Source organism: Taeniopygia guttata, chromosome 2 (genome assembly GCF_048771995.1).
Source record: "Taeniopygia guttata chromosome 2, bTaeGut7.mat, whole genome shotgun sequence".
NCBI lineage: Eukaryota > Metazoa > Chordata > Aves > Passeriformes > Estrildidae > Taeniopygia > Taeniopygia guttata.
Genome location: NC_133026.1, coordinates 139,899,553 through 139,927,183, shown reverse-complemented (window position 1 = coordinate 139,927,183; position 27,631 = coordinate 139,899,553). Strand labels below are relative to the sequence as shown.

Sequence of the window (27,631 nt, the reverse complement as noted above, 5' to 3'; positions counted from 1 at the left end):
TAAATAATTGTCATCCTGGAATGATGATTACCCAAGATTTATTGAGCATTTTCAGTGTCCTTAATGCCATGTCCTTGGCATAAAAAGCATATCATGTGAGGCTCTGCACTTTGGCTGTAGTCACAGATGTAGTGTAGAGGGTGACTGTTAAAAATATTTAAGGAGGATATTTATGAAGCAGTAAGGTGACACACAGTTTCAAAAACAGAGCTTATAGAGCAGCACTGGGTAGCAACTATGGATGAACACTTTTGTCTTTTGCCTAAAGAAAAAATGTGAAGCTAAGGCTTCTGCTTGGGATATCAGTCTTTAATGCTTTTTCTCTCTCTGTTACAGCTTACACAATCAGTCATGTCTCTGTTAATGCATAGAGGCATGAAAACATATTTTAGTTAATTGCCACATGCTGGCAATCACTTTTATTGGTTTGGGATTGGTCTTCAATTGGAAAATGACATTTGGGAACCTAGGAGAAAGGATAGTTGTCTTTCATCTGTCAGAATACCTTAAAAAGACATTGTTTTGCCTGTTTTCAGACATGGAAGAAAGGTGTGGAACATGATTGTGCTTGCATGTATAATGCAATAGAAAAATACTCTAAACCTGCCTTTTCTGGGACACTTCACAGCCTCTGACGTGAAAGACGTGACAGAGCCAGTAGTGGAGATGTGGTACTGGGCTCAAGTTAGTGATAGGAAGGACTTGGGCTCATAGAACAGTCAAGAGACGTTGTCGTAGCTTAGGCAAAACAGTCCAAGGGCAAGACTGACCTCAGCACTGTGGCCAAGAAAAAGGCTTCTGAAGCAAGGGAAACAGTCAGGAAGTTACCTGTTTTACACCATTCTGTTGTTTAGGTCTGTCACTGTATTAACATGAACTGAAACAAATTTCAGCCTGTAATAAGTGGATTGGATTTTGCCTTTCTTATCATACCTTCAGTTATCTCTTCTTTGAATGGGTCTGCTGGTTTCAGGGGATGAGCAGTGGCACGCTAAACCCCAAAGGACTGAATTACCTTAAACTGTAATACGTAGCAAAATAGAAATTATTATTTAAATTAAACTAATTCCACTGTCTCTTCTTTACTACAGGTGGTGGATGTGGACTTTAAAACTGTGTCTCAACATCTCATCCTCAACTATTTTTAGTCTGATTGCACTACGAAAGAAAAGCTGCTAATGGGATAAATGTTGAGACTTTACAAGAACTGACTTGAATACCAAAAGCCATTATTATTATTATTATTTTATTATTACTATTATTAATCAAGAAGAGCTTGAAGCTAAGTCTATATCTGACCAGTCATTATCATTTCACAGTAACAGTCATGGCAAGTAAACGAAAATCAACAACACCCTGCATGGTCTTAGCCAATGAGCAGGATCCAGATCTAGAAATGGTGTCAGACTTGGAGGAAGGACCACCTGTGCTCACACCAGCAGATAACCCTACAGCAGAGGGTGTAACAAGTGATGAAGATGTTCATGAGTGTGTGGATTCAGACAATAAGAAAAACACAAATAAAGTAGAAGGTGGTTATGAGTGTAAATACTGTACTTTTCAGACTCCAGATCTCAATATGTTTACTTTTCATGTGGATTCAGAACACCCCAATGTAGTATTAAATTCATCCTACGTTTGTTTAGAATGTAATTTCCTTACCAAAAGATATGATGCTCTCTCAGAACATAATTTGAAGCACCATCCTGGAGAGGAGAATTTTAAATTGACTATGGTGAAACGTAATAACCAGACAATCTTTGAACAGACAGTAAATGATCTCACTTTTGATGGGAGTTTTGTTAGAGAAGAAAATGCTGGACAGGCTGACTCTTCTGAGGTCCCCTCATCAGGGATCTCTATTAGCAAAACTCCTATCATGAAAATGATGAAAAGCAAACCCGAGGCTAAACGTATTGCTGTTTTCCACAATACAGTTGATGACATTCCTGGTGAAGAAAAGGGAACTGAAAATGAGCCAGACCCTGAAGAAGTGGTAGAAAACCCCCCAGCAGCAGTTTCTGAACCAAAACCAAGCCATTCAGTTGTGTGCAGTGCCGCAGATGTGGCCGGGGCAGTAGTGACCCCGGCACCAGTGCTTCAGCCTGGGGTGGCGCAGGTTGTGACAGCTGTTACAGCTCCCCAGAACTCAAACCTGATTCCAAAAGTACTCATACCTGTAAATAGCATTCCAGCCTATAACACTGCTTTGGATAACAATCCTCTTTTGCTTAACACCTACAACAAATTCCCATACCCAACCATGTCGGAAATCACTGTTCTCTCCTCTCAAGCTAAGTACACGGAAGAACAGATTAAAATATGGTTTTCTGCCCAGCGTCTGAAACACGGAGTGAGCTGGACGCCAGAGGAGGTGGAGGAAGCAAGGAGGAAACAATTTAATGGCACAGTGCATACTGTGCCACAGACAATTACCGTTATTCCAGCACACATTTCGGCCTCTAGCAATGGTTTACCTTCAATTTTACAGACATGCCAAATAGTTGGTCAGCCAGGACTTGTTCTCACTCAAGTTGCAGGTACAAATACATTACCAGTAACAGCCCCAATAGCTTTGACTGTAGCAGGAGTCCCAAACCAAACACAGTTACAGAAGAGTCAGATTCACAGTGCTCAACCTACTGCAGAAACCAAACAAGTAGCTGCCATTCCAGCTCCTCAGCCTATCAAAAATGAATCCACACTGATGAATCCTGACTCCTTTGGCATCCGAGCAAAAAAAACTAAGGAACAACTGGCAGAATTGAAAGTCAGCTACCTTAAAAACCAGTTTCCTCAAGACTCAGAAATTGTTAGACTTATGAAAATAACAGGCCTCACTAAAGGAGAGATCAAAAAGTGGTTCAGTGATACACGCTACAATCAGAGAAACTCAAAGAATAATCATGGGATTCATCTCAACAGTGATTCATGTGCCACCATTGTTATTGATTCAAGTGATGAAATGAATGAATCTCCAACAGGAGTCACTCCACAGAGCAAGCCATCTTGGGGTACTTTTCCCGATTTCACCCCACAAAAATTCAAAGAGAAGACTTCTGAACAGCTGCAAGTCCTCCAAGCAAGTTTTCTTAATAACCCTGTCCTTACTGAGGAAGAGATTAATAGATTAAGAGCCCAAACAAAACTGACCAGGAGAGAGATTGATGCCTGGTTTATAGAAAAAAGGAAATCAAATGTCTTGAAGGAAGAGGGAGCTGACATGAATGAAAGCAATGCTGGCAGCTCCAAAGAGGAGTCTGGAGAAACATCTGTGGGAGATGGAGCAGCAGGAACAAAATCAGGGTGTTCTACTTCAAGCAAAATAGGCAAAAAATCACCAGAGCAGTTGCACATGCTCAAAAGTTCCTTTGTCCGTACTCAGTGGCCATCTCCACAAGAATACAACAAGCTGGCAGAAGAAACTGGGCTTCCAAGATCAGAAATTGTGAGCTGGTTTGGAGATACTCGCTATGCCTGGAAAAATGGTGGATTGAAATGGTATTACTATTACCAGAGTGCCAGTGCAAACAGTCTGAATGGCCAAGGCTTTGCAAGGAAGAGAGGGAGAGGAAGACCAAAAGGGAGGGGGAGAGGGAGACCTCGGGGGAGGCCTCGGGGAAGCAAGAGGTTAAATTGCTGGGACAGAGGTGTATCTGTCATAAAATTTAAAACTGGAACAGCAATCCTGAAGGACTATTATATGAAGCACAAATTCCTTAATGAGCAAGACCTTGATGAACTGGTAGCCAAATCTCACATGGGATATGAGCAGGTCAGAGAATGGTTTGCAGAAAGACAAAGAAGATTAGAACTTGGAATAGAGCTGTTTGATGAGAATGAGGAGGAAGATGAAATGCTGGATGATCAGGAGGATGAGGAAGAAACAGATGATAGTGATACTTGGGAACCCCCTAGGCATGTTAAACGTAAACTTTCAAAAACAGACTGATGTACAATTTAGAATTTGGGGGCCAAAAACCTATGAATTAGGTTTGATGTTATTATGAAGAGCCAAATGATTTTTCATGGCCTTCAGTTTAGCAAGCAGCTGCTTAGCATCTTCCTTCCACCTAAGAGTACCTGGGCAAGATGCTACCTGTGCAGGCAAGAACTGTTTGCTTTGTTGCTACAAGAGATGAACATCCTCAGGCCTGGCCTGGGACAGGGGGTTACAAATCAGATCAAGTTCAGCTCTTCCTTTCCCACACTACCGATGGGAAGGTTCATGTTCATCATACACGTGACTGCTTCTCAGTATTTAATTGCCTTATGTTGTTTAATTCCAAAAAAACACAGACACTTTTTTGTTGTTGTTGTTGCTGTAAGAGAACATTGCCTGCTTGTGAAGGAGGAAAACACAAAAACATTAGATGTCTTTTTGCAAACATCACTTCATCTGAAAGGTTTCAAGGCCTGGCTCTCTTTCTTAAGGAAAGCGTTGAAAACAAAAGAGAAGGGGCAAAGTGTGACAAAAGGAACCAATGAACCTAGGGGTGAGGATTGATTGGTTTCAGAAAATAAGGTGATATCTGCACCTTTTGCATATCTTCGGAGTGTTTTGGGTTTACAGAACTTGGACTGAAGTGTTCCTTGTTGAAAATGATGAGCTAACTGAATGAGTCTGATGCTAGAAGAAGCTTTTTGTTACAGTCAGTATAATCAGTGTATCCCATATCAATCTAATTTAAATGTCTGACAGACTTGATGCAGTTAATAGTAACACTCACTTCTACCTTGTGCATTCTTTCCTTTGTTGGAAATGGTAAAAGAAGTATCTATATTTCAAAAAAAAGAGTAATTTTTTGAAATCTGACACTGAGTTTTAAGGTTAACAAAAGACAAAAACTGCCTGGGAGTTGTTCAGAGTTGCCTAGGGGTTTGTAAGAATACACAGATACAGAGATGAAAAACATCTTTTGGTGCTAGTAAGAAAGGTTTTCAAGTAAGTTGTGGCAATGACATGGTGTTTAATTCACCAAAAAAAATGAAGTTATACGGCTTTTAGATGCTCAGCTATTACAAACACGTTAGTGTTGAATTGTTCTTCAGTGATAGCCCAGTTGAGTGATTTGTGTGCAGGTTTAACAGTAAAACATCCTAATTGAACTCACCACTGTGCTGATTGCTCCTAGGACTGCTGGGTGAACACACTTATTTCTGGAGGTGGGTTGATCTACCTGAACTGAACTCCAGAAGTAGTTAAATCTGATACAAAACATTCCCATCTTAAATAAGTGTATATAAAATAATTTTTTAAAAAAGCTATTTCGTCTCAATACTGTGAAGTTACAGTGTAGTTTGAATTAGCAACTTAAAACAATAGACCAAATTCACACAAACTTAGTTTAGGCAGATGTTTCGCATTCTAGAGAACTGTTACTCCAAGGAAGAGTAGTTTATATTTTTGCTACTGGTAGCCTGCATTTTTAGGAATAAGTTACTTTATATTTAGATGTCAAAAGATGGTGATGAATTGGTGCTGCTGTCACCAGCGTTGTTCTGCTTTTACATTGGCACTAATGGATACTAGCAATCTCCTTTTGCACATCCAACAGCATCTTCTCTGTAGGCTTCTGCATCTGATGACTGATGAGGACAGATTAGTGCCGAGAAAGTGGGACCCAGTGTCTCCCCATCTCCAAGAACCTATGCTAGAATTTTAGAATTAGTCTTTCTTCTGGATTGTGATAACTCAATAGAACCAAGAAAGCCCTTTTAGTCTTGCTTTTCTGAAGCAGAGGAGTCCATGTTGGATCTGGTTTTCATATCTGATTGAGGGTGAGGCCCAGGCTAAAGTAAGAAAGGGAGTAATGTCTGACAAAAAACATTGTTACCCTCCCAGACTTTCCTCTCTGGACTCTTGTAGCTGCCCTTCTGCTCACAGATTGAATAAGTTCCCTGAGCTCCAGGAGGATGTTTCACAGGAAAGCCATTTACTGGGTTACCTCTTTGGACTGTTTTAAGATTACTGGGGAGAAAAAGGCAATAGCTTATGGTATATGTCATGAATTTGATGATGAAACTATTCCCTCGCTTCCAAGGCTCAAGTTGGTGAGACACAAAGTGGCCAGCACTGCTAGAGAGGAATAGCCAAGAATCCCTCATTTTAACTTTGGAGTGGGGCAGAAGCAACTCCATGTTGTCAACATATATCATGGGATTTTTTATGACTCTGCATGTGAGGTGGTACAAGAGTGATCAAGATCTGACCTTTTCAGCATGGGGCTGGGAAGGATTCTCATTTGTGTATTAGTAGTGTGGATGATGGTAATATTGTACCGTTGTAGATCCTAGCAGATACAAGAAAGACTCATGCTAGCTTCAAGCTCTGTTGGGAATACAGGGTCAAAAATCTGTGCTTGCTGAGTAGGAAAGAACAAAGCTAGAAGGAAAATATGCTATTTTTAAGTTTCCAAAAATATTAAACCAAATCCTTGGGAATATGCCTCTAGCAAGCAAAATCTGGAGTTGCCTTAATCCTTGAAGTTGACCCAGAATTAAGTTTCTTAAAAAAAAAAAAAAAACAAAACCAAAAAAAACCCACCAAAACAACCAAGCAGCTTGTCCAAATAAATATCTTCTGTTACCAGAGCCTTAGTTAGCTTAGCTAAGAATTCTGTCTTTAAAAAATGGGGGGAAATATAAAGATCCAAGTTATTTACATGACTAAACTGGGATATTTTCCACTTTGGCAGTGTTCTATTAAATAATACTCAGCTACAAAGGTAGGCCTTAGCACATCTGGTCTGAAAAACACAGGAAGAGGAAATACATTGTTTATCAGACTAAATATAGTTGGATTGGAGGTCTTCTTTCAGTAGAATGGTCAGAGACAGTGGCTGATGCATACTGGGCCAGATTTTCAGTTACTGTAAATACTAAAGTTCCATATATTCCACTGGTTATACCAGTATTTACAGCCCAGTGAGAAAATTATCTCTTTGCAGAACATAAAATTGAAATTAAACCTTGTGCTGTGAATCAGCTAATGAGAGATGCAGAGTCTACACATAGCATGTTGAGCTACATGCACATTTTAAGCCTTTCAGTTGTGCTAAGGATGAGGAAATTCTGGGTGGGTTCAACCTGAAGACAGAAGTTGTATGCATTCATTATTGCCCATAGTCTGACAGTTATTTCTGCTTGAAGAATCCATTAATTACCAGTGTGCAGCATGTGTATATTTGCACTGGGAGAGAGGCAAACTCCTTCCAGAGGCATCCCATGTCAGGAGTGATTGAGGAAGCACTGGAAGGTGCTGTGGTCAGTTGTACCTCTGATTTGTGGTCATGGCTGGTGGGAGCTCAGAGCTGCTGGTGACAGTGGTTTAGCCCAGATTCACCTCAGCCACTCTTAGGCTGCTGTAGGCACGGTACAGTCACTGAGAGAAACAGAGGTGGCCTGGGAGTGGGAAGGATATGGCACCTTCTCATTCTACCCATCCCTGGAAACCCCCTGAACTTAAGCACGTCAACAAGTGTCTTAATGTATTATGATTCTGAGCACCTCTGTGCTCATCAGCAGTGCACCCCTGCAAGTCTGGCTCCCTTTTATAGCGTATGCACACTTCCAAGGTGTTTTGGAAGCCATTTGGACTGAGTTGTGCTGGCAGTTGGAAAGGAAGGGGAAAGAAAATGTATCTCCCCAGGAGTGAGTGTCCATGTGACTTTATAGATTTTCTTGCATGGTAAGGAATGTATCTATATGAACCTGTGGTATGTTTTCTGTATTTCTGTGGAGCTTCATTATGAGCCAGGCTTCAGTGATTGTCACTGACAGTGTGACAAAGAAACTTGCTTAGATCTTACCTCTAGGTAGCTGGTTTCTCAGTCTTCTTTGGCACCACTACATCAGAATTCAGTTGTGAACATCTGAAAACCTTTAGAGCTAAGCTAGTGCATTTTTCTTCATTTACTGTTTCTGCCAGGACTACCTGCTCTCATGATGCCAGTTGTGCTGCCTCTGGAATTCAACTAAGAGAGAATACAGATAATCCTCTGCCAGAATGGAGAGGGAAAAGGGCTGAAAGACGGAATGCAGTGGGGACCAGGGACAACATCCACCATCACAGTGTCGTCCTGCTTCATGGCATGTTTCACCCTCACTTCCGAGTGCAGTGAAAGAGCACAGTTCCATCTTAAAGACTGCTGTCTTCCCAGTATCACCTCTCAGTGACCCCAAAGTTAGTGCTGGAAAAAAGAAAGTCAGGCCTATATTCCCCTGGAGGTTTGAAGGAACTAACAGTGCTGGCTTGTAAGAAGTGAACAGAAGGGAAAACGCAAAAGCTTGAAGGCTCTGACTTTTCCTTGCCCTGCAGAATTTACTTTTCTAGAAGTTGATAAGCAAAACAAGTTTAACTCCTTCTGTTATGACAGAAGGAGTAAATTATTACAGTCACGCCTTTTTAGCACATAGAAATCTCTTCTTTGTCTGAAAGCAAAGAAGAGGAAAGATACCTAATACCTGATTATTAGAATTTAGTGTATTATCTCTAATACACTGTAGTAAGTGAGGCCATGCCTTTTTTAACCTTGTCTGGTACCAAGTTGAAAACTGCTTTTTCATTACATTATGAGCTGTAATTCATAATTCAAAGTTACTGACTACAACTTTGATTATTGGGAAACTCACGCAGTGTCCATACATGACATGAAATAATTTTCTAATGGATTATTTGCTCACCTTGAACAAAAGCAGATTTTCTCTCCAAGAAATGCTTGAGGCAGGCAAATGCACTCCCTTCCCCTCTAATGAGCAAAGAAAGGGTTTCTGGATCCCATACAAAGTTATTCATGGCTGTACACGGTCCCTGTAGTCCAGAAAGCCCAAAGATGCAGACATTCTCCTCTGTTTTCCTCTGAAGTGAGAGCACAGCAGTAACTCTGACAGCTGATCTCTGGCTGCTGAGTAACCAGGCTGTGGTTTAAGGTGGGGAGTGTTTTCCCTTTTGCACTTAACGGAGTACTGTGTATTCAGGCTGGATGGCAGTGTTTGCTTCTGTAAATATGGCAGTGCCGATTTGCATCCTCCACCTGAGTCCAATACCTGTCTATATCTCCCAAGGAGAGAAGATAATCTTTAAGCTTCTGTAGTGTTAAATATCCCTGCCCTAACATGAAGGCACAAAAGTAGAATGGAATTAAATATAGCTATTTAATTTATTTTTTGCTTTGGAAACAATTTTGCTTGCATTAAGTAGTAATAGAGAGATAGTATCAATGACCAGAGAAGAGTAGAACTTTAAGAATTATTTATAATACCTGGGATGATGGTGTAAATTAAAGATGGAAAGGGCTAGTAGAGGATTCAGTTCCCTACACTAAACAGTGCTGGGTTAAGTCTGTATTCTCCATCCAGTTTGTGATATCCTAAAATCAGTAGATTTACCAAGAAGCATGACACAAACTTATCAGGTCAAGTTACTTGAGGTTTGCTGATGTATTAAAATTCTTTAGGAAAATATTTTGAAATAAGAATTTCAACAGAAAGTGAAAAATCCCCTTAATGGCTACTAGCACACGATAACTCAAATTTCTGCATTTTTCCCCCACTTCTAAAAAGGGATCTTTTGAAGCACAGGTGGGTTATAGCCAGTATTTCCAGGTTTAATGGTTGGAGTTCTTGGGGATTTTTCTCTTTCTGTGGTGAAGAGCATCTGCACCTTTTCAGTGAACAGTTGTTGCAAAACCAACTCACACAACATTATAAAATGTAGAGGGATAACTGAGCATTCGGTAGCACTTTTCGTGAATTAAGGTGGGATTTGTCTGATGCATGTTGATGTCTGCACTGGAGCAAGGCACTGCAGGTATTCAGCACAGCAAGGAGTGCAGACTGCTCATCCTACATGCCTGGAGTCGCTGAGGAACTGCACCCCAGCTCCACTGACTTACCCTGACTTGCGGGCAGCCGCTGACACTGCAGACATCTGACATTGCCGAGAGAGATCTTTGTGTTGTGCTGAGCAGCGGTACTGACCTCTGCTTCCAACCTGATGCTTGTTGGGAACTGAGGCCTTTATTTATTTTTTTTTTTATTATTTAGAGCAGGTAGCACTACAGTGATGGATAAAGTAACTGATCCTTGGTAATAATACAGTGGCAGAAAAATGCTTTGGGTTTTCTCAAGTGCTGCTGTGCTGATGTGAAGCCCCCCGGCTTCCCCTGCCCGGCAGAGGCACCTTCAGCTGCGGGGTCACTGCCCTGGGTCTCCCCTGGATCCCGAGGAGGGTCAGGGGGCGCTGAGGCAGAAAGTCACACTGCCTGCCTTGTTTGGGGGAGAGGCGGCGTCCGCGGAGGTGTAAGGGAGTCGACTCAAGGCTGGGAAAACAGTTTCGGCTTTAATCCAGGATCCGGGAACCTCGAAGCTACAGAAAATCCAGCAGCCAAAAGTGGCCTCGAGGCTTTTCCAACATCTTCAATACCGGGGCGGTAACAAGGGGAAGGGAGCGCCCATTGACCAATGGGGGAATTTGGGGGCGTGGAAGTGAAAGGACAGACAGATACAAAAACCAATGGGGAAACTTAAGGGAGGGACACCGGGCCCTCATCCAGTCCCTCGAGGCCCAGGGTAGAAGATTCGGGAAGAATGGGATGGAGAGTGGTGGGTACCAGGGAGGGAGGATGAAGTGTCCGAGCATTGTCAGGGAGATTGGCACTGAGGGAACTGCGGGAAAACTGGGCGTGGAAACATTGGGAGAAAATGGGGGTGGAGGGGCAAACCATTACAGAACTGTTACCAAAATATAAAAACACAATACGACACTCAAGTATTTTAGAGATCAGGTTACTGTGTGAACATTGGACTCTGCATAACCTAGAATGTGTTAGGACACATAATATTTGTGTCCCGGTTGATGAAAGTATTTCCTTATGCTTGTTCAGTACTAGATACCTATCATGAAAGTGTCCCCAAAGAGTCTGCTAGAATGGCAGAAGAGTCAAGTCCTCATCTATGCTTTGAAATGATCAACCACAAGAGCTCTGCTGTGATATCAGAATGTTCCCCCATCTTACAGTTTCAGCTTACAAAAGTATTTCCAGCCCTGCATAGTTGGCTCTCTGCATGTATGCTTAGAGTCTGTACAGAAATGCACTAAAATGAGTTGCCCTACCTGGGAAGGCTTTATGTTGTACAGAAAATGTGGCACTAGGTACTGCTCTTCATGTGCACAGGAGAGTTAACAGGTGTCAGTCTCGTTTACAGAAATGATGGCGCTTTGCAATTTTCTATAATATATTGCAATATATTTAAATGTCCTGTTTGACATGTGAAATGAAACTAAGTTAATGCATTGTTTGTATTTGAAGTATGAGGAAGATGATTCACTAACGACCAGCAAGGTTTTTAGAAAGGTGTCCAGTATGTAGCTGTCTGTGTGATCTGTCTGGTGTACGTGATATTAAAGGAAGCAACAATACTGTCACTGTTTAGAATGAAGTTTCTTTTGAATGATGCAATACCTTACAATGTGTTTCCTTTGTAGCTGCCCAGCGTGGTGAAGGGGAAGCAATTCTTGAAAAATTTCAAGATAACTGGTTAACTGTGAATGGGCCTAATATTTCGTGAAACCAAGAAAATTTTTGGACACACACAGGACTTGAATACTCAAAAGGATTGGAACTTAGTGTTGTGCCAAAGCTAAACTACTGCAGTTGGCAGTTCTGCACTGTAAATAGAAGACTGATTAAAAGACAGCTTGTAAAAAAAAAAAAATCAAATTTTAATATACGTTTTTATTCTGATACATGATGGAAACATTCAGTTTTAAACCTTTTTTGAAGAGGCTTCAGTGACCACTAGATTTTGTCCTCTTATATTTTGTTTGGCCTAATACTATTTGTTTTAGTAAGATGGGCTTTATTGCCTGTGTTCTTTGATATGTGATTAAGCTTATAGCTTGGAGTGACCAAACATTTTACAGAGTAAAAGTTCTTAGAAACAGTATAATGTAACTGATATATCTGTGTCTTATTTATCAGGCTCTGCACAAACTTGGAAAGTTGTGCTGGACTTGTACAACTCGTGTATGGGAACGCAGCATACTTCTGGATATTACAAACCTAAGCCTTTGTGGCTGTATGGATCTTGTCTTTGGATTTATTTTTGTTATTTTTTTTGAGGCAAAGAAACGAATGGATGCTGCTGTAAAATATTTGTAATATTGCCATTATTTCTTTCTGTAGCAATTATTGCTTTTGCTTCAACAGATAAAGAAAATAAATCAGAGATAGAAAAATCCTAAAGACGCTGGTAGAAGAAAGGATCATGTGAGAACTTCTGAAAATAAACTTTGTACCAAAAATTTGAAAACAGAAATAATGGAATAAATGTCTCCTTACTGAGTGTGTGTGGCTTTAAGAGGTGGTGTGGAAACCAAGAATCATGTCTGTATGAAAATGTCACAAATCAGACCTTCTCAAATATCATTTTCCCTGTTACACAAAACGGAGTTTCACCAATTCCTGCGATGCACTGAATTTGGAGAAGCGCCTTGGCGGAGCAGCCAGCGTGAGGTCAGCTCCACTGTGAGTCAGTGCAGCTGCTCCTTGCTCGTTCTGCCGTGTCAGCCGCCCTGGCACGTTCGCGTGGATTTTCTCATTAGGGCAGATGCTTTTTTAAATGGCATTTAAAATATTCCGGGTGGGAAGAGTAGGGGTGGGTAGGAACCAGCTCCTTACTGAAGGCTCTGTCAGCTGGACAGGCTGCTGTAACCGGTGTCTTTTCCTGAGATGAGAGGGGTCTGAGGAAAGGGCTGCTGTTGAGCTCCGTCCTTGTCCCGGGAGCTGAGCTGCCGTCACTCCCAGCCGGCGCAGTGCCGCTGCCGTGCTTTGCTGGGATTCATCGCGCCCGTCTGTTCCAGCTGTTGGGCTGCAACTGGAGCAACTCCAGTCTGAGATTCTCTTACAGGACCTGGCATTGTGCTTGCACATGTATCCCCAGCAAAGAAAAAGATGTTTAAAGTGAGAGAGTCGTTCCTCTGCTGTAGGTAATGTCGGTCTGAAAAATGACATCTCTAGCTGAAGTAGTGACCTAAGCACAGGACCAGAGATGAGCATGACTTGTCACTATAGCTTGGTGTTTGGCCAAATAGTTTTACTTGTTTGGGTAAAAATTAGCTTTTCCAATAATCCATCAGCTAATGAGAGAGTTAGAAGAAGCACCAGATTATGCATGCAGTCACCTTTTTCTAAAGGTATCTTTTGTTTACAGTGTTACCAGCAATTCCAAAATGCTGCAATTCAGTAGATACTTTCACAAGAGATCAGCTGGCCTTGTGAATTGTTTCCCTTTTCCAAGCCCCTTCTTCCCAGCATGTTTCAGCTTACATTTGTTTTCACAACAACACTATCAACTACTATTTTTGCAAATTTAAAATACCAAGCTACTTTGTGTACTACCTTTTTTCCTTTGTATGCCAGAAAGTCCCCTCTATAAATTGTTCCCTATGGGCTTGGTATTGCTTTGAAATACTGCTGGTGGAGGTCCCTAGTCTCATATAGATGGTGGTTTCTAACATTTTTTGGTGGTTAAATTACTTGTTACACTTCAAATACTGTAAAATGAAATACCTGGATATATGTTTCTACTGCTATTATTGGAACTACTAGCATTGTGACTAATTTCTCTCCCATGTGTGTTTCTTCACAGGTTCAGTGCTGAGCTGATCTTCATTATATTAAAATATTTGGTAGAAGAAAGAAAATATGGAAAAAGGGAAAGAAAGTGTGTGTCACACATAGTTGATTTGTGTCTTTGGGTGAAAATAAGGTCAGTGTTGGCAGTAATTCTCCTCTTAGTGATCTTCAGTTTTCCTAAATGAGAGCCAAAGAGGAAAAACCATAACTTCAGCAAAGCCTGTCTAAAGGGAATAACAAGGAAGACAGCCCACAAAATAGCCTGTAATAATGACGTGTTCTGAACCAGAGATGGTACAAATAGTATTGCAATTGTAACTGCTCTCAGTTTTGGAGTTTCCAGCAGCTGGCCAGAGCCTCTAGATGAAGTCCAGCTGCAAGAATTTCTGTGCAATTAATGGGCACCCACAACATGCAGAACTGGAGCCCCACAGACACCCTGTTAAGGAAGAGGTTCATAATTTTTCCTAGAGATACCACAGTGTTAAAAACTGCATCACTGATGCAAGTTTTACAGTTTTCTTTGCTCTAAATGCATTTCACGTGCAATTATTGGGGGAAGGGAGCAATTGTGGGCAAAGTCCATCCTGGATTTCTGCATTTTGTTTGCATGTGTTCACTGAGCAGTGCTTTCCCTCTGCTGTGACTCACTTCCTTCAGGCACTGCTACTTGTATAAGGCAATAAGAAGACAGAAGCTGAATTTAATAGCAGTTTCCACTAGGTCCTCTCCAGCAGTGCAAAAGCTGTATGGGAAATGAGGCACTGCAGAATCAACAGTTTGGTTGTTTCCCATGTGGAGGCAGCCTCCATATGGAAAAACAGAGCAAGGCCTGAAAAAACATGTGAGTTGTGAGGGTCATTGAATGGCAGGTCTGAAGCCCTGAGTGTATTTCTTAAGTGTAGCTTTTTTTTTTTCTAATTCTTTTGATTTGTTTCTCTTTGTTCTTGCTCGAGAGAGATGTTGTAGTAAGTCAGCTCGGTTTATTCAGTGTTACAAAAAAGGTCTTAAATGGAGTCCTAGAGGAGTTGCCACCAGTGTTGCTTGGTCCTGCCCAGTCCTGAGAACTGCAGTAGGAAAGTTTTAACCCAGAGAGGTAACAAATCCACTGTGGTCTCTGTGGCCTGGTTTCATCATAAGTAGCAATTAAGCAACAAGCATAACAGTAGTCAGGGCAAGTTAATGAGTTTTCAGAAAAACAGATAAAACTGAAAAAACGGTGTAGAAGGAGGCATACAAACCTCACCATGCCCAACCCTGGGACTCTGTTGGCTGTTTTTCCAGTTAGAGCAGTAGATTGGCAAGGCCACCCTTTGCCATGACTTTTGTATTCACAGACCATCAAGGTACAACCTCAGTGCTTGTACTCCATAGCTGAGTGAAGCAGTTCAGACACAAGATCTTATCAGTACTGGAGATGTGTAAGCTTGCCTGGGAAGTTTGCTGCTTTGGGATTCTTTCTAGCACTTGATCACTTTCTTCCTTCTATCTTTCCAGAAAGCTTTTTTGCTCTTTTCTTTTCATGAGCTTTCTGGTCAAACTCAAGGGTGTACTCATTCTGCTCATCATTTATCCGACTAGACAGAAAATAATTGCAAAACCCATTAATAGCTGAACACATCTGTGTGCAGTACACCCTTTTGGCAATAACAACTTTATTGGGTTTTGTGAGGCCTGAGGGAGAGGATTATGACCTAGTTAATATGTCTTGCCAGAGGCTTGAAAGGTTGCAGTGTATTAATGTAGAGAAGGCAAATGAACCCTCTTTTGGGGGATGCATCTTCTCCTGTCTGTCCTAAGAACCCCTAAGAATCTTTTGACTTCTTTTAACAATGAAAACTTCACTCTCTTTGATTTTCACAATGCTCCCCTCACCTCCCCAGTCAATTTTTGTTGTATCAAGCTAGAACTAGAACTTACTGTCATCATTGTAAGTTATGCTAGAGTTCATCTGAGCTCATCAGAGCTTTTTTTTTTGTTTGCAGTTTGTAGTAGTGATAACCTCTGCCTGCCTCAAACCGTGAAATTTTATTTGTATTACCCTCCCAGTAGTCATGGACAATATCCCCTTATGTGTGACATCATGCAAAGAAGATGAAAGATGGTTTCTGCTGTAAAGACCTTTTAATCTAAATAAAAGGTAAGAGACAAGGACACAGTGAGACAATGTTAGCAAATAAAGAGCTGCTCTTCTCCTTTCATAAATGTGTTTAGGGAAGAGCATATGTTATGACTATCCAACAAGAAAACTAATCTTCCCTCAAGGTATGAATATTTCACAATGTCTGGAAGAATCCACTTAATTCAGGAGCCACCCCATCCTTTGAGGAATGCTGCCTGTGGGCCTTATTTGGCCTCCTCATTACAGGCAGCTCTTTCGCTGTGAGTACGAGTCTCTCTTCTGCTTTCTTCCAAAGGCAGCTGCTTTCCAGTATATTTTAATAAAGCCCTGTGAGCTGCATTATTCCTGGCCAATGTGTGTGGGTAGTGCCTACCAGGATAGGGCCCTAGTTGCCAACTGAGGTTTCTTGTTTCTGCTGTGTGTGCTTGATGGTCTCTGAAGCCTTTGTGGCATGTCTGTGCTGGCATAAAAACCATGTGGCTAGGACCCATGGAGGCTATCACAATACAAATAACAACATCAGTAATTAAAGAAACACTGGAGGAGGATTCTTATGAATTTATTTTGCCTCAGAGTAGACAGGGAAATGGGGAGATGAAGGGCATTAGACAAACTCTGTCTTCCATGCTGCATTTTCTTTTCCTGGCCAGAAGATTCAGGCAATAGGACAGCGTGGAAAAACCCTGCCTGTCGCTGGAATTGTGTTCACAACACAACTGGGCTGTCTCTGGGCACCCTGACTGCAAGATGAAGCACACTGGCCTACCCAGGCAAAGGGCAAAGCTGGGTCACAGCCCCTCACCACTGCCACGCTCGTGCGAGCAGCCACAATGGCTTTGCTGATGCACAGAACTCGCTTGGAGGCCACAACTTACTGGAGCCCACTTTTATTGGCCCACTGTTATGTGCCGAGCTGGTGGCTGGCAGTGGAGTAAGCCCGTGGCTGCCTTTAGGGAGATTCATCTATAGCTTCTTTTTATCCCTGAAGCTGCCTACACAGAGCAGCTGCAGCAGCACGAGCTCTTGTAGGGCTCGTATATCTGAGCTTTCTCAACGCTGCCTCTTCCAGGGATGATGTTTTCTCCTCTGTGAAGCCAAGGCTAACAGCATCAAGGCAAATCATGCCATACAAACGTGGGCAAACAGCTTTACTTAAGTACAGTGAGAATTTCTATTCTGGCAGCTACACTGATGACTTGGATCTTGGGGGAGAAATTGAGCAAACCTCCAGTGCTGACAAGGCAGAGGGATTTCTTAAAGTTGCATTTTTTCATTTCTGTAACTAATATATGAGGAGCTTTTTAAATGTCTTGAGGGGAGGCAGGGGCAGGGGAGAGCCAAGCAAAAAAGAAATGAAGGAGAGGCAATACTTTGTCCATGACTTACTGAAACTACAAGTCAGCTGCTAGTCCCCCCCGTGTGGCACTCGGGAATCGTGGCTCTATCACTGATTTACCAAACAAAGGCATTCTCTGCATTGCAACATGGAGCCTTTTGTAGACCACATTGGTATCCTCAGAAGAAACGATGGTCAAAACCCCCAGCCCTGGAGGACTCTGCAATCCAAGCTGGCAGCCACCCAGCTGCTGTGGGATTTGCCCCTGGGAATGCCTTGCTTATTGTGTTTTCCTTTGAGCTGTGGCCACATTTCACTTTGATTACTCATGTTCCTTTTTTTGGATTTTCTTTTTGATTTTTGCTTATTTGCCTTTCTGGATTTTTGTGCCTTGTTCATCAGACCGGTGTGTTGCAGCATGACCTGCAGTCCTGGAGCAGGGGGAAAGGGAAGGTGTGAGGGGCACTACAAGTGCTGAAACTGTTCAGACTCTTGTGCCAGCCTCCACAGTGTGATCCCCATGTGCTTTGCCTGCCTCTCTGCAGGCAGGAGGAAGCCAGATGGTTTTGATGTGCAAATACAAGTGACTGTCCTCACCTACCTTGATACTTTTAATGGGAAGACTGAAGCATGTCAAGTCAACTCCTGATTCCCTCAAGACTTTATTGCTGAACAGTTTCCTCTGTGCTGGAGGGCTTGTTTGCCAAATAGCAAGTTTACAACAAAAGAAACATCAATCTGCTTTTATTCTTCTGATCAAATCCAACTACCAAAGTTGAGTTTCTACCCTGGCATTTATGCCAGGTCATCCTACATCCAGTCACAGCTACGCTGGTATTGAAGAATATTTTAAGCACAATTAAAATAAGATAATAAAAAAAAAAAAAACCCAAAACTAACAAAAGTAAACCATATGTTTTACATGTCTTCTAGAAGGAAACCTTTAAAGTCATCTATACAAGCACTACTTTGGCCCCAAAAGGTGTTTTGGCATAGACAAATTCATTGGTCCATTCTGCAGGCTAAGGAAGTACTTTTCAGCTCGCCTTCTCCAAACCTGAGTGGTGATTAGATGGGACAAAATGAACCTTCCTGGATGGACGGACTGGAGAGAGGAAACAGCACAGCACAGCAGTACCCTTAGAACACAGCACACTGTGCACAGTAGTACCATGAGGAAGGGCAGGCAGCCGGGGCATGTATTGCTGTCAGTGAGCAGCCAGTGTCTGAGTATTGGCATCCTGAGGGAGGTCTGGGATGAGTGTTCACTTTGCTGTGTCCCCGTTTTCCATAGCACAGTGTAGGGTCTTCTGGGAAAGCCTGTCGGTGCAAGCCTGAAATTTCACAGAATCACAGGATTTTTAGGCTTGGAAGGGACCTCTGGAGATCATCTAGTCCAACACCCTGACAAGGCAGGGTCACCTAGAGCAGGTTCACATCTTCTGCTTTGAGGCAGAAGTGAAACTAAATTAAAAAGTTACCAAAACACATTCCCACTCACGCTATGCACAGTCACTTGGACGAGACGCTAACACGGCAGCTCCACAATTACGCAGTAAATGTATCGAGGCACGGGACTGCAGCTCGGCTCGTTCCTGGCAGCGCTTCCCTTGGGGCGAGCGGTGACCGAGCTCCGCCCCCAGCGCGGAGCGGGAGCGGCGATGGAGCCGGCGCTGGGCCCGCAGTTCGAGGATTCGCTGTTCGCGCCGAGCCGGGAGCGGCGGCAGGGCGGCGGCGCCGGGGCCCCGCGCGGCGCCCGGCACTGCGAGCCCCGCGTGAGGAGCCGGGGCGGCGGGAGGCGGGCTGGGTGTGCTCTGTGTGAGCTCTGTGTGCCCGCAGGGGTTCCTGTGTGCCCGTCATGGGTCTGGGTGTGCTCTGGGTGTGCTCTGTGTGCCCGCAGGGGTTCCGTGCCCGTCATGGGTCTGTGTGCGCTGTGAGTGTGCTCTGTGTGCCCGCAGGGGTTCCTGTGTGCCCGTCATGGGTCTGTGTGCGCTGTGGGTGAGCTCTGTGTGTGCTCTGTGTGCCCGCAGTGGTTCCGTGCCCGTCATGGGACTGTGTGTGCTCTGTGTGAGCTCTGTGTGTGCTCTGTGTGTGCTCTGTGTGAGCTCTGTGTGAGCTCTGTGTGTGCTCTGGGTGTGCTCTGTGTGAGCTCTGTGTGAGCTCTGTGTGAGCTCTGTGTGAGCTCTGTGTGTGCTCTGTGTGTGCTCTGTGTGTGCTCTGTGTGAGCTCTGTGTGAGCTCTGTGTGTGCTCTGTGTGTGCTCTGTGTGAGCTCTGTGTGAGCTCTGTGTGTGCTCTGTGTGTGCTCTGTGTGCCCGCAGTGGTTCCGTGCCCGTCATGGGTCTGGGTGTGCTCTGGGTGTGCTCTGTGTGCCCGCAGTGGTTCCGTGCCCTCATGGGTCTGGGTGTGCTCTGTGTGCCCGCAGTGGTTCCACAGCGCGGCTGACGCCGGGGAAGGCTCCTGCGAGATCACAAGCAGCAAGTTCCGGGCGGACTGGGCGTTCCGGCAGCGGCACTTCGAGGTATTTCCAGGGCGCTCGCAGGGGCCGGGGAGGCTGTGGGGACAGAGCGGGGCGGTCCTGCAGTCCCCGGTGTGCTGCCGGGGGTACATTATGTACATTATGTACATTATGTGCCTGCGGGTCTGGCGGCCGTGCCGCGGTCAGTGCCGCTCCTGGTCCGTGCCGAACGGGCAGGGCCGGGCATGGAGCGGATCTGCGCTCTGCCCCGATCCATCCGGGAGCGGCCTGCGGCGAGCCGGGCAGGGCCGGGCGCGGAGCGGATCTGCGTTATGCCCCGATCCATCCGGGAGCGGCCTGCGGCGAGCCGGGCAGGGCCGGGCGCTGCCCCGGAACTGATCGCAGGCGGGCGGGCTCACGGCAGCGGCTCGGCCGCCAGCAGAGCGGCTGTGCCTGTGGCCGGGGGAGCCGGAGTCAGGCGTGGGGTGTGCCAGCGCCCGGGATGGTGCCGTGTCCCGCGAAGGCTGTCAGAGCGCTGGGTCACCTTTCCAGAGCTCCCCCCGCTGTCAGAGGAACGCTGCAGTGGCCCTCAGGCTCCTGCCGGGCGCGGAGCTGCCTCTGCGTGACTTGTGCCCGGTCCCAGGGCCGGCTGCACCTCCGCCCGCAGTGGTCCCACACCTCTCCTCTCTGTATGTCCTGAGCCGCATTCCTCATCAGCGATGCTCTCCTGCCTTCTGCAGTCCTCGTTGCAGGATCTAGTTTTTCGTTACCTTGTTTCCTTGTTAAAATCAGCATCCCCAGGCCTTATTTCACGTGTAGCTTCTTCCAGCCTATAGTTTGCATGACAGGCTCCCTGATTTCAAAGCCCTCCAGCTGACTTCTGACTCCTTTTGCCTTGCCCATTGGATTTGTAGATCTTTTTTGTACCTCGGTTGGCACTGATCCTAACGTTATTTCAGCACTACTGCAGCCCTGTGTATACCTGACAGATATTTTCTAGTCTCAGCTGAGATGCCCTGAAGGAATTCATAAAAGGGTGCTGGGTAGCAGAGCTGCCTCAGGCTGTGGTCACATGTAGCTGCTAAATAGAACAGACCATTGCTTCCTGACTCTTTTCTGTTGCAGTGATTCATGTTACAAATGTTTTCAGTCTTATTGCTATCCTAGATCACTGGTGGAACAAGAAGCAGAGCTTGATTGCATATAAAATCATTGATTTGGAAGCATTGATCTTAGAAAGGGGGCTGGAAATGTGTAAATAGGGGTAGTAATCTCTTCTCTCATCATCAGTTTTTTACTTCAGGATAGGCCACTTGATAGGAAGTGTCAAGGACAGCAGTGATCTAAGCTGTGCCCATTTTTAGGATACAGATGACTGTAGAATCTGCTAGGGATTCATAATACCTGAACCTTACCAGGTTATATCCCTTTGTCACATAACAAGGCGAACAGGGTTGTCCTTAATCCTGTGATCCATTTCCACCAGTGGTTGCTGCATGCACTGGGCAGAGGGGAGCTCCCTCTTTTGATTAAGAATGAATGTGAGCTCAGCATCAGGAAAGAAAAATATTTCAGCCATTTTGCTAGGAAGTATTTAGGGTATTTAGAAGCTCTTTCTGTTAGAACCATTAAGGTTTGCAAGGAATAATTAAATACTCATTTTGAGAGATGGGAGAATGAGCACTGCTCTTTAGTCTTCTCTCTAAGCACTTACACAAAGGGAGAGAAATCAAGATTCCAGACTTAGCTTCACTGAATGCTTAATTTAATGTATTTAAATGTTAATTGGAGTCCTGGTGAGTGCCCTGAGCATTAAACTGTAGAAGTATTGCTCATTCTTGCCTTTTTCTATAGCCCAATTAATATTTATTTCAAGTACATTGAAACCAGCCTACAGGAACAATGGAGATTCACCCTCCTTGTGGTGTTCTCTGACTTACTGATTATTTGAGGTGAGGTACTTGCAGGTTCAAACCTTCCCATGGAGAATGTCATGGTTTTGAAAGAAGGTCCTACAGATTGAGGATGAGTACTCAGATCACTGAGCTGGGGGAAAAGATGCCTTGTGTCACGTATTACCCAGGGCAGATCCCTTCTGGATCAGGCATGGTGGGAGGGAGGTGGAGAGGTGTGTGGTGAATCCTGCTTGGGCCTCAGCACGAGTTGGAATTGAGGCCGCTCATCACCATCTAGGCTTGGCTGTGAGTACCGGGGCCTTGTCTCTTGCTCACACAGGTAGTAGCTGAGTCTGGAGAAATGCAAATGTGGACTTCAGGTTCTGAATTCCCTTTGTGACTGTAGTCCTAAAGAAAATGTGCTGTCAGGCTTGCTTTTAAATGCAAATCTCTCCCTGTTTTGTTGGCTTTTCTTCCTGTGACACTCCTAGAAAGCCCTGCGTGAATACTCAGACTGCCTGCTACTCTTACCTGCCAGCAACATTGCAATGAGGCGTGATGTCCAGGAGGGCCAGGCTCGGTGTTTATCTCGCCTGGGAAGACACAAGGAGGCTCTGGATATTGCAGAAAAAATGGTAAATAGTGTAGTCTTTCTTTTAGGCTTTGAACATGAAAACATTGCCAGTAGTTCTTCTATACGGACCATTTTCTGGAAAAATAATTTTCATGTGTATAATCCTTCAGGATGTTCAGTGCTCAGAGTATTTGGTAAACAGAGGGTAACTGTCACTGCAGATATAATCACTCTTTAGAAACTGGAACACCCTGTACCACAATGAGCTCCCTGTGCAGGGAAACTGTTAGTCCTGGAAGGGACTAAATATCATGCTCTGCCAGGCAGAATTAATGCAATGTAATAGGAATTATAAGAAAGGGAATAAATGAGTGCTTAAATCTTTCCACTATACAAGTGACAGTTCAAAACTCCCTTTTATTTCCATATACTTGCTGCCAAACTGCCACCAAGAAGAGTATCTAGCCACAAATAGAGTTTTTGCCATAAAAGAAAAAGTCCAGAGGCTCTGAAGTCTGCTAGAATATTATTGATTATTTTTATTTTATATAAAAGGTGTTTATGCTGCAAAGAAAGGCAGCTGTAGAACACTCTGAAGGCACATAAACAAATGACAGCATTTAGGACCTTCTTGCCTCAGACTGGGACAAGGCATCTAGAGGGAATGCTGTCAGCTTGATTGTGCAAGATCTGTATCCCATTGTATCATTTTAAATTAACAGCACCATTTTGTGCAGTTAAAAAATTACCTTGTGACATTTGTATGTCATTATTTAGGGAGACATTTTCTTAGGCTCTGAAGGATAATTCTGTTCTACTCCTGGTTTTAATCTATTATCTTTTGTTTCTAGAGAAACAGCGCTACTAACACAGATCACTTAACGACGGTTCTCAACCTGCAGTTTGCCATTTACCAGGGTCTGGAAAATGTAGAAAAAAAGATGTTGAGTCTGCAGCAACTGATCTGTTTACATCCTTTCAATCCCTGGTTCTGGAAGTTACTTGCTGAAGCCTATATGAGCCTTCTACAGAATTTGTCTCCATTGGTCGTTCCAGAAGCAAATCTAAATCAGTCTGAAGAGGTTTGTGTAAGCAATAGCAGTTTCAAAACATCAGCTGGCAGAGAGATTAATTTGCTGCCTCACAGATCAGAGGGGCAGAAAGAAGGCCCTTGGTTCAGCCTCGCTGCAGAAACAAAAGGGGAGAATGCAGTGACTTGTCCCAGCAGCCAAGCAGTGAAAGAATTCCTCTGCACTTCAGGAGAACTGGAACAAATGGACAAAGAGAAATGTGCAGACTCCAAGGCCTGGAAGCAGAGCATGTTAAAGAAAGTTGGGATGAAAGCATGTGCCTCGTTTATTAGAGCAAGGTAACTCGATGTATTCTTAGAGTAATGTTAAGTTCTCTTGGTCAAGAGCATATTTTTCCCAGTTTTTGTTTTTAGTCTGCATTTTCAATTTAAGTGTTTGTTTCAGAGCTGGCAACACTAACTTAGAAGCACACTACTGTTGCTTCAGATCTAAAAAGCAAAATCTACTTAGTGTGGTAGCTGTGAAGAGTCTGAGTGGAAAGAGTAAACCAGTGTCACGCACAGCTGAGAAGTAAAGAGTTTTTTAATGAGCTTATAAATATTTTCAAGTAATTATATACAAAAGGGTCTGTTCTTCAACAAATGCTCCTGCTAGACCATTGCTGTTCCCTGTTCTGGTATTAAAGATGCAGTAGCAGAAGTGCCCAAAGGGAAGGCATAGCCAGTCTTCCTTCTGCGAGTGCCACCTGTCTTATTTGCTTGAAGCCTCATGCTTGAGTGAAAATGTATTTTATAATGATACCCCAATCTGCATAATGGATGAGGCTGGAAAATGAACTCCGTGACAACTGATTGACAGGGCTGCATTAAAATGTTCTTTCCTTTTCTTTTCCCTCTTCCTAAAACTCTTGCACACAGCAAAAATCCCCAAAACATAATCTTTCAGAGAAATAATTAGGAACTGGTTTTATTAAAATAATCTTGGATGTTTTTTCCCCCTCTTGCCTCTCAGTAATGTATCAGTCATTGAATGTTTTTAAAGGCATCTTATGAATGTCCAGGAATGTTTACAGAGAACACTTTATAACTGCCTGCTGGGGCAAGATTTAAGAAATGAAAAAAGCCCAAAGAGTAGCTTTTAACTGTACTCCAGACTAAGAGATGAAGACTTTAATTGCTACTCGGAAGAAGTTAATTGATTTAGTACTGATATTGAACATTGAAGGTACATTTATATGAATAATTTGTGTTGTTTGTTTCAGTGTGTATGATTCAGAGCTGAGACAGTTACAAATGGTGGCATTTCCTTGTTTGGCTGCACAGTTTCACAGACTGTTACTGTGGTTTATATTTGCAGATACACTTGTCCAGGATAAGCTTCTCCCCTGCCCAAGGCTTATGCAGGTTGTCTAATATTTTCAGATCTGTTGGATTTTAAGTGGGATCTAGATGTTGTATAAATGTATGTGCAGGATAAATTGCACCTGGAAAAGGGATGTTAGCACTGCTTTTTGTAGGAAATAAGGTTCTCTGTTGATGCATCATGAATAATTGACTCTCTTAGTTTTGAAAAAAAAATGGAGTATCTTTTGTTTAATTTTCATTGGAGCTTCATTATTTTTTATACTACATTGATGCAAATTTTGAAACAAAACCACTTTATAAATTAATTTTTTTTGCTTGGAACCAACAAACCATCTGTAATTTCAGTGAAATTTTAACTGATAAATTCACATTTGTAAATTTTGATGTTTCTAGTGTTCAAATTAAAGTTTTCATTTCAGATCTCGAGTCTTTTCCTTAAAAACACATACCATTATTATAACACCAGCTTCACTTAACTTCAGTAAATGGGATAAAAAAGTTTGTTGTTTTTCCTTTTTGCATAAAGCTTGAATTAAACACATTTTCAGCAACAACACTGCTAGGTTCTAATGGTCCCTTGGTTAAATATTGTAGAATGATAGAATTCCAAGTTAAAAGGGACCTCAAGGGTCATCCTTTCTTGGCAAAATCATGATCTAGGCAAGATGGCCGAGCACCCAGTCTAGCTGAATCTTAAAAATGTCCAACACTGGAAAATCCACAACTTTCTTGAGGAGATTATTCCAATGACTGATCTCATTGTAAAATACTTTCTCTTGTGTCCAGTTGGACTCTCCCCAGAATTAACATTTTACCTATTGTCCTTCATCTTTTCCATGCAGTTCCCTGTATAAAGGGAGTCTCCATCTTCTTTGTAGCTGCCCTTTAAATACTGAAACATGGTGAGGAGGTCTTCTCTAAGCCTTCTTTTCTCAAGTCTGGACAAACCCATTCTCTCAGCCTGTTCCCAAATGGCAGGCTTCCCAGGCCTTTGATCACCTTTGTGGCCCTTCTCTAGACCCTGATAAATTCTCTAAAACTGATATTAATCTCTGCAATAATGCCCATTGTGAATTTCAGTGAGTTCACAGGAGATAGTGCAATATGTCTCTAAGTTCCTAGAAGTGTAAAATAAGCATAATACTGTCAGTCTGACAGTGGATTTGAGACAAATGCATAGATACCTGGATATTTCCTCTGCTGCCCTGTTTTGCAGTCCTTGCATGAGGAGGACTCTGAAACTGCCACTGTTCTTGCTGGTTGAGCAGTTGGTGACATAAACCCCTGTTGTGGGCAGAGTGTGTAACCTTCAGCAGTTCATGGTGGGCATGAACTACGGGGGCACTGCCTGGAACATAAAACTGGTGAATGCTTTTAGAAAATAATCCAGGATTGGCCTGGGTGGGGAGGATGTTTTGATATTTGTCCAAACCCTCACATTTGTAGCTTTCCAGGTTCCATAGGCAAAAATGTGCTGCTGTCTTGTTAGGCCATAGTAAGGACATGATGACTCACAGGTCCCAGCCTCACTTTTGAATGGTGTGATGAATAACTTTTTTGCAGTAGGCAAAAATCAGGAAGAAGAGCTGTTTTAAAGTGTTAATTAAAGTATTAACCATTATGGTTGTTTTTAGGTCTGCTGACTTACTCTTTTTCCAGCTGTGTCAATTTTTAACTGTCTTTCTCATTCCAGGCTTTTACTTCAGCTTACCCAGTCACAACAGCTGTCCTTTGTGCTAGAGAATAACAGAAAATGCCAAAAAGAAATCGATGACAAAGTGGCTCTACTTGGTTTCGATGAAAACTCCTTGCTGTTGATGACCAAAGTAAGAGGATGTTTCATTGTGTGCAGGGTCTCAGTTCTCTGTGTGGACTGGTTGTGCTCAAAGCATGACACTGCCCTGAGCTCATTAAGTGTGCCAGGAAGCACAGGGAATTAGCTGGGGCTGGCTGCTGGCAGGGTGTTATCTGGAACTGACAGGGGTGCCTGTTCAGCCCTGGCCTGCGTCACCACAGGTGGATCTCTGATCTGCTGAGATTCTCCTTTCAGGAATGTGCAGTGTTGTTAAGTTTCTCACCAGACTTGTATTTGCAGATGCATCAGCACTGTGCATTTCCTGGGATTTACATTTTATCTCAGGAGTTTTAGATGCCCCAAAGTGAATCACTAGTTTGAAATGGAAGTGCAGATTACTTTGTAGGCCACAGCGGTATTAAACACTTGCATAAAAAATACTAAGTATTTCCAGAAAAAGCCAGAGACTTCCTTTTGCATTTCTTTGTTTTGTTTAATGTACTGTTTTTAAAAAAAAATAACAGAGGAGAGCAATATTGCATTTAATCTCTTCACAGATATTTAATGTGCTATTTAAAGAGCCTCTGACTTTAATCTTAAGGATCAAAATAAAGCCAGCTAGATTCTAACTTTGCTGTCAGCATTTCAGCTTTAAGTTAGTGACAGCCAAGCCACTGCCGGGCTGCAGCCAGTCGGAGGGATGCCATCCATGAGAGGGCAGTAGCACACAGGCTACCTCCGTGTTGGGAAAGGCTGGAAAAAAACTTCTCTCCTTCCTTCCCTTGCTCAGACATGCCCCAGGAGCAGTTCAGTGTTGATTGATGATGCAAGGTGAGCACTAAATGCAGAGCTGGAGTTGAGATTTCTGCTGCTGTTCAGAGTGAAACCCCCCTGTGCAAGTGCAGCCTGAAGCTGGAGGGGTTGTGCAGTGCTGAGCTTTGGTCTCAGCTCTCCCTGAATGCAGAATGCCAAGGCAGGCAACTTCATCATGGCATGGAAATTTCTCCAGGATGGTGTGTGGTTCATGTGACAAGAGCTTTGCCTGTAAAGATTTGTTATTAATGCCATGTTTGATGGGCTTTTTCTGCAAGTTAATTTCTTGATTCCCTTCTTTCTTACTCTTGTTTTGCAGGCTATGGGGCAGGATCTTATACCAGAAAAACTAAAAGAGGAGTTTCAGGGTGAGGTAAAATGCATAGGCCCTTCAGCACTGTCATCACTGGTAACTGCTTCAGTCATGGAATTTGAAATCAAATGGTTTGGTAATCTCCAAGATGATTTATGTCACTTTGATGGACAATTTTATTCAGACATTTATCTTCCACCTTCAGTAACATAGACATTTTGTTATATTTATTAATCTCCAAATGATTATGGCATGATACATACAATAAAGTTCGTATTACATTTTTTAAGAA

General features: G+C 43.2%; 2 protein-coding genes across 12 annotated transcripts in view; both read left to right on the top strand.

Annotated features, from left to right (window-relative positions):
- The window catches only part of ZHX1 (zinc fingers and homeoboxes 1), a 28,081-nt gene extending 15,733 nt beyond the window's left edge, over positions 1–12,348 (top strand). For 6 of the 10 annotated variants that reach the window (XM_072924980.1, XM_032747048.3, XM_032747046.3 and 3 more), the window contains one exon: positions 1,092–12,348. In XM_072924980.1, the coding sequence (XP_072781081.1) occupies positions 1,328–3,952 (2,625 nt within the window). In that variant the 5' untranslated portion in view covers positions 1,092–1,327 and the 3' untranslated portion in view covers positions 3,953–12,348. The remainder of the gene's footprint in view (positions 1–1,091) is intronic. The other 4 variants (XR_012054265.1, XR_012054264.1, XM_072924982.1 and 1 more) reach the window with 4 other exon arrangements.
- Positions 12,349–18,576: 6,228 nt separating this feature from the next.
- Positions 18,577–27,631, top strand: C2H8orf76 (chromosome 2 C8orf76 homolog). 2 transcript variants are annotated; one of them, XM_030266646.4, is made up of 6 exons: positions 18,577–18,873; positions 19,522–19,617; positions 21,941–22,084; positions 22,875–23,392; positions 26,112–26,244; positions 27,346–27,631. In XM_030266646.4, the coding sequence occupies exons 1-6, from the start codon at positions 18,658–18,660 to the stop codon at positions 27,550–27,552; spliced, it is 1,314 nt and encodes a 437-aa protein (XP_030122506.4). In that variant the 5' UTR covers positions 18,577–18,657; the 3' UTR covers positions 27,553–27,631. The 2 variants fall into 2 exon arrangements, with proteins under 2 accessions (XP_030122506.4, XP_072781085.1); XM_072924984.1 differs by lacking the exon at positions 18,577–18,873 and adding an exon at positions 19,419–19,454.